This window comes from Hydra vulgaris, chromosome 15 (genome assembly GCF_038396675.1).
Source record: "Hydra vulgaris chromosome 15, alternate assembly HydraT2T_AEP".
In the NCBI taxonomy this organism is placed as follows: domain Eukaryota; kingdom Metazoa; phylum Cnidaria; class Hydrozoa; order Anthoathecata; family Hydridae; genus Hydra; species Hydra vulgaris.
Window position 1 is genome coordinate 4,246,915 of NC_088934.1, and position 7,636 is coordinate 4,254,550.

The following is a 7,636-nucleotide window of genomic DNA, read 5'->3' on the forward strand; positions in this document are numbered from 1 at the left end:
TTACGAATCTATTATATTCTAAAAGCTTTTAAATACGAAAATTTCTGTCTCAGTACATCAAAGATGTTTGCAATTTTTAGCTATAGAGATGTTCAAATAAAAAAATTTTTCTAACATAAGCTCACTAAGTGATGATCACTAACTTTGTTAATAAGAAAACGCTCAAAATAAAAAGTAATGCTTACTTTAGTAACCTACAAACTAAATCAGAATTGTACGGAAAACATTCACATCGCTACATAAGACCATTAATTTGAAGCTTGATCCCAATAGACATTTCAGTTTAAACAAAAGTATTAATGATTTACTTGTTTTGGTTCATGTTGTTATTTTTTTTTATCATTTTGGTCCAATAAAAGTTGTTGGTACGACCAAGAAGCCGGATGGCCATAATTAACAGATAAGAATTTATCAGAGAACTTATCGGTTTCATGCACTTTAGATTCTTATTGTGTAACGTGTGTTACATTAAGTAATTCAAACTCTTCTGATAGTGTCATCTCATTGGCTTCTCTACCTATTTCAACTTGATTGTTTAACTCATCTACATCATTTTCATTTCTATGCGGTTTATATAGATACAACGAACTATTTTGTTACCTTGCAGCCCGTCGTTTAAACTATGGCGTGCAAAACATCCTTTTCTCCATCGATCGTGGATTGAAATAACAAAGAAAACTGCTGAAAATCATATAAATATTCACTTTGTGAATATTTAAATGAATTTATAAAGATCTTTATGTTATTTAAATGATATAAAGATCTTAAAACAATATATATTATTTTAAGGTCTTTATATTATTATAATTATAATAATATTTTAACTTCTTTATACAAGTTTCAAAGTTACATTAAAAACTTTTAAAGATTCATAAATATAAGAAATTACACTCTATTAATATAAAGATACAATATGATTCAATCAATTTTTTATTATACTATTTGGTAATTGCTATCTTGGAATGATTAACTAAGATTAGCTTCTTGGTATTTCTGAATCGACTCGCCAATAAAAACATTTTTCTCAATAAAATTTGTTTAAAATATTAAAATTTGATATAAATGAGTTTGTATTGTTTTAGTTACTACAAAATTTCATTCTGCATTAAAAGTATTAATATCTCATATTAAAGTATAAAAAGAAAAAAATATCGAAGTTGATACTTTTGTTTAAATTGACGCGATTTAAAAGAGGACTTTTTTAAATCTCCAAAACTTAATTCAAAAGAGTTTTGAATCAAAATATTGCCAAAAACTTTATCAAAACTTTTGAGAAAATTTTCGGCAATGTTTTAGTATATTTATTTTTAATATATATATATATATATATATATATATATATATATATATATATATATATATATATATATATATATATGTATATATACATATATACATATATATATATATATATATATATATATATATATATATATATATATATATATATATATATATATATATATATATATATATGTATATATATATATATATATATATATATGTATATATATATATATATATTTATATATATATGTATATATACATATATACATAATGTATATATATGTATATATATATATATATATATATATATATATATATACATATATATATATATATCTATATATATATATGTATATATATGTATATATGTTAAATAATAAAGAGTGTACATTAGAGTATAAATACTCATTAGAGTATTCACACTCTAATAAATATCGGATCGGTACCATTATAATAAATCAATATCAGTACTTTAACAAAAATATATAGTTTTTTCCTTTATAAAAAAAAATAATTTATCTATAAAAAAAGCTGTTTCTTAGTTCATTGAAAGCTAAAAACCAGTCCCTACTTATTCATAAAATAAATAGAGCTGTAGGAAAAAACAACTGTTCCGAACATCAGTTTCTGAAATCATGATAATGCTCAAATGAGCTAAGCATAAGGTGACTGAGAAAACAGTCATTAAAACAAAATAACTTCAAGATACAAGACTACATTTGGGCTTTTACGATACGAGATCAGATTTCAGATACTTTGATGCTAATGTACTAGTTGATTTTATTAGAGAGTTAGCGACAAACGAATCTCAACCATTTTCTGTTAACGAAATCATTATTAAATACATATCACAACCAGATATCAGCCGAAGATTAAATTCGTATCAGCCCCAACGCAAAATTAAGTTGACAAACCGATTGAAACTTTAAATAGAGTACCTGTTTTCTTAACTATCTTAGAACTAGATCCCTTAAATTTGAAAGCTTTTTACAAATTCAATCAACGAAGATTGGACATAATGAAACAACTTTTTTTTACTAAATTGTTTCTAAAACAGTAAACAGTATCGATTCTTATTTATGTAAAGCATAACTAATGATAACGATACCTTTTATTTTTTAGGAAATACTCGTTCTTTGATAATACTTTTTTTAATATCTATTTAAATTAATAGAATAAAACGTTTGTTTTTTTAAAAACTGTTTTTCAAAGTTCGTTATTTTGCAAACAACAGTAGTATTGAGTTATATTAAACAAACACTGTAAATGTTTTTGTGACATGGTCAAAGCTCGGTTTTATGGTTTGTCAAATAGTCAAATCTCAATGTTGTAGTTTGTCAAACCTTGAGCTTTTTTGCAACAACGATCTTATTGGTAATTAATAATGACCAGATTTTCGTTAATTTGAGACTTTTTATACTAAACTGTTAGAGAAAATGTATTTTGTTACAAAAAAATGGAAACGAGTCGTTAACCCCAGAGCTAATATAAATTCGTATAGTTTCACTTCATGTAACGTTTTCAATAAATATATGCTGCAATAAACAAAATATGACTTTAATTATTTTCATATTAGCAAAATACAACTGATCCTAAAGCTCATTTTTATTTTTAGTAAACACTTGACTTTTTTAAGAGAATTTAGTTGTTTATTTTTTAAAAAAAGGAAAAGTACTATTTTAGTTACAATTGCGTTTAGTTTCTAAAAACTTTAAATTAAAAATAAGTTATTAAAATTTTTTCTTACAAGCAACGTTAAATATGACAAAAAAATTTATCATGAAATCAATTTATATATTGTAAATTTGCGTAAAATGAGTAACTTAGGTTGAAACACTGAAAAGCTTTTTAAAGTATAAACAGTGTTATAAACACTGTTTTTGATCGTTAAAAAAAAACAAAAATACATGTACCAATCTTTTCCAGTTTTTTTTTTTTTTTTTTTGCCTTATTTATTGTTTTGGTCTTGTTGTTTTTAAATTCATTAAAAATAAATATTAGTTTAAAAAGAATATACTTGTCTCAAAATTTTTTGTTGAAATTCGTAAAACAAATAAATTATTAGTGGTTTGTTGATGAATGAAAATATAAATTGATTTGACATGTACATTCTGTATTCAAAAAAAAGTTTTTTTTTTTCCTATTTACTAAAATGCAATCGGCTTCAAGAGTTTTGCAACATATTTCACCTGATATAGATAAAAAAGAAGTTGCAAAACAGTCTTACGGTTGTAATCCATTAACCCATTTTAATGAAAATGTTTCATCTCAAGAAACTGCTATTAAGGACAACGTAAAACGCCCTATAGGCTCTTTCTTATTGTGGGCAAAAGTTACTAGAAAAAAGTATTCAAAAACAAATCCTCACATGCATAATTCAGAAATCAGTAAACTTTTAGGATACACATGGAACCGAATGAGTGCAATCGAAAAACTACCGTTTATAACACAAGCAAAGAACCTTCGAACGGTTTATATGACGAACCATCCAAAGCATTGCTACTCTACTAAGAAATACAAACACAATAAAATCAAATGTTCAGAAATGGCTTTGGCTCAAAGAAACATCTTTTTAGATGTAAATGATTTTATTAACAAAAGGTTAAACAACGACATAGCAAAAAACCCTAATTTGAAAAGTTATGGTTACCTTCAAAACGCGTGTATTGCACAAAATACTGTTGCAGCAACAAAATGCATTTTATCAAACGATGTTAATGATTATTCATCTGATATAAGTTTCAATAAAATGTTACCTATAAATGAAGATCCGTTAGTCGATTTTAACAAGAATAATAAATTCGATATTGAAAGTGAAAAAAAAGTTTGCGAAGAGAGTACTACGCTTCATTATCATCCAAACCAAGTACAACTGCATTTTGATAACCAGTATAGAAACAGTAACGAAAAAGAAACAAACCAAACATACGGAAAAGAGCTAAAAAAAGACATTATTGAATACGACAATGAGTTATTAGTATTTTTTCAATCTCTTGAATATTAAAAATACTTGGAAATATTTTTATTCATTATATTTTTAGACGCGTTTATGTTCAAAAATGTTTTTCCAAGAAATCGTTTTTGAACATAAACACGTCTGTTATTGTATCAACCTATATAATACATTACAATTATAAAATTTAACAATTAACAAACTTAATAAATGTAATTATGCACAAAAATATAATAATTAACATGTAAAAAGTTACGTAATTAATTTTTACGTCATAAAATATTGCGTCATAACATAAAAAGTTTTCCTTTTGCAATATATTAACAGATAATATTGACAAATTTTATTTTAATATAAATAAATTTATTTCATAAAGTTATATAAAAGCTCAGCATTAAAGAGGCAGAAAAAAAACTTTATAAAAGCTTTCAAAAGTTTTTTCTTTATATCAAGATATATCATGTACAATTTTATATAGATTGTATTCATTAATTTGAGATTTATATCTTAAGAAGTATATTAGTTTAAAGTTTTATCTTTCAGTTTATTATTGAGAATATTGTATAGGCTTTTTTTTATTTTATTTTAAATAAAAAAAAGGAATTACTCAAACAGAAGTAACTGGTTTAATAAAAAACCATTTACCTTGTTGAGAACTTATAGTTGTTTTTATGTATTATTTTACTTATAGTTTTGTTTTTATAAATGATTATGTGTATTGAATAACACGTATAACGTCATCCTCTTACATCATCTTATTACATTTAATGTTTCTTGGCTAAATCCCATATAACCTAAAAACTATTTAAAGTTGGTCGTTTAGTAAGATAAAGCATTTAACAGAAACCCAGTCAGGGGATAAAAAAAGTTGTTGCAATGATCAATGCCTGCAGATCTTTTTACTTTAAAAAATTCATTTTGATTTATATGACTGACAAAATACATTTTAAAGTATATATATAAGTAGCTGACATATATTTAGTCATCATATGGCTAAAATAAGTTTTCATACAAACTGTTTTATATTAAACAAATATTTTCTGACTATTTTTAGCATATTGGAAACATGAGAAAATACTCAATACATTAAAGCTACCATTTACAGGAGTAGCTTGAATGTTATCATGAAATTAAAACGTATCGAATATTCTTTGCATCAAGTGTTTTTCTCATCGAATATTTTTCTCAATGTTTGCTATAGAAGGAGTAACTTTAAAAATTAAACCTTATCAAATATTTGATGATACTAATTGTAATGCTGGATATTAAAATTTTGAAACAAATATTTGCACTATGCAATCTTTACAAGCTTTCTTATGGTTTTTTTTTTTACAACAATATTCTTTTTAGCTTGACGTTGTTTAGGCGTTATAAAACCTTTAATATATATAATATATATATTAAATGTATATAGAATTTGTTGCCTAATTTCGTCTACAATACACATTTCAAAATGTTTTCCTCATACTTTAGCAGTCATTTTTTCGATTACATACTATATTCTAATTCTGTATTTTATCCTGATTTATTAAATGATAACAATTTTATACTATTGTTTTAAAGTAATTGTATACTCTAGTAAGTTGGGATCAATAATTCTAACACTACTTGATTTATCTTATTCCATACAGCGTTTGTGTGCATAACACACGAACTGTTGTCGTAGTTCTGAGCTTAACGATTCATAATCTACTAAAATGACTAGAGACTAATTTCAACCTAATTAAGAATGGTAATTTATTTTGTATTACTATTTGCCATTTTTAGCTTTAGTGCACATTATAAAATTGTATTATTTAAATTTGCATATGTTTATATTTCTCACGCGCATCCCTCAGGAGATTTCTAAAAAAGTTATAGTTACACTAAAGTAATTATAAGATTCTGGATGGTTAGCTATTTTAGTGAGGCCTAATTTTATAGTCATATTGATAGCACCAGGTGGAGAGCAGGAAATAAAGCATGTTGCTAAGACTCATCCCTGTCGTGTTGCGCAAATGCAGGTCTTGGGCTTTATAAAACTTCGGCGAGCCCAAGGTTGTACAGTATTCCCAAAGATGCAAATCATAACCCATATAGTTTTGAATACTAATTTGTTAATACAATGCCAACATAACCACCTTTACCTTTTACAATTGTTGCGCTTTATTGTTTCAAAAATATCTGTTTGAAATAGATAATGTATTCCGTCACATTATTTATTTTATCAGTTTACAAGTAGTATGTTATATTGTAAATTGTATACTAACTTTTATATTATGAAAAGCAGTATACATTTAGTTTTACTTTTAAACAAAGCATTTACTTACAAAGTAATGCAATTGATTAGCCTCATTTTTTTTATCACACCTTAAACACACGCTACACACCACAAAAAAAAACTTTCAAAAAAAATACACCAGTTATTAATCAAGTATTTGGCTTAATCACTCAAACATTATTAATTTTTAAACTATAAGCATATTGAGTTGTGGGAAACCTTCTTTACACTCTTCTACAAAGAGTAGTACTTGGAAGACATGCATCCACAAAGTTCTGTTTTAAGATCAATACACTTTGTAATTTTCATTAATGACTTGTCTGAAAATTTAAAATTAATTTGTAAACTTTATGCAAATGATGCTAAGTTAAAGAATAAGCTAAGATTCACAGATGATTCTAATAACATTCAAACTGATTTAAATAAAGTCACTAAATTGACAAAAGATCGGTTACTGAAACTCATTGTAGACAAATGGAAAGTTTTGCATATGTGAAGATCCAAGCCATGCACAAAATTTATCACTTTTTTTACACAATAAGCAATATAAATTAAGAATTGAATAAAATAAAAGTTAGATTTAAATATCTTGGTGTATCTGATTTAAGTGATGTATTTTCATCAAGATATTTATGCTAGTAAAAAGAATAAGTAACAGAATGCCTAATATGTTAAAGTAACATTTATAGCATGTGATTTAGTATTATGAACTAATTTAGACAAATATATCTCAGATTTGACTTGGAATGTGCAATTTGTGCTTTGTCACCTTATACACTAAAAGATAAAAAGAATATTGACAAAACACAAACACTAGCTACAAAAGTATCAATCATATGTAAACAATTTTGTGCAAAGAGACATGTATATTGTTCAAAAACTAGGAAGCATAAATCAAAAGTTTAAAATTGGGAAAGGTCTAACTATCATCAATTGACAAAGGACAATACCTTACCACTATGCTTTTAATTAATGGTTTAATACTGGCACTAATTTGATAGCGGCACTAAGTTTTTAATTTGTCCAGCTCGATATGCTAAAAGAGAAAAGTTTATTTGTAAAATTAACAAAAGTTGTGATCAAAGTCATTTTTTTTAGTAATCTAGTTGATAACTATTTGAATGTATTCAATGATG

At 25.1% G+C, this 7,636-nt stretch overlaps 1 protein-coding gene across 1 annotated transcript; it reads left to right on the forward strand.

Annotated features, from left to right (window-relative positions):
- The first annotated feature begins 3,366 nt into the window (after positions 1-3,366).
- LOC136092405 (uncharacterized) lies at positions 3,367-4,306 on the forward strand. The gene has a single exon (XM_065820607.1). The coding sequence runs from the start codon at positions 3,440-3,442 to the stop codon at positions 4,289-4,291; it is 852 nt and encodes a 283-aa protein (XP_065676679.1). The 5' UTR covers positions 3,367-3,439; the 3' UTR covers positions 4,292-4,306.
- Positions 4,307-7,636: the final 3,330 nt, after the last annotated feature.

Coding starts and splice junctions, on each gene's coding strand:
- LOC136092405 (XM_065820607.1), top strand. CDS start 3,440: ATGCAATCGGCTTCAAGAGTTTTGCAACATATTTCACCTGATATAGAT.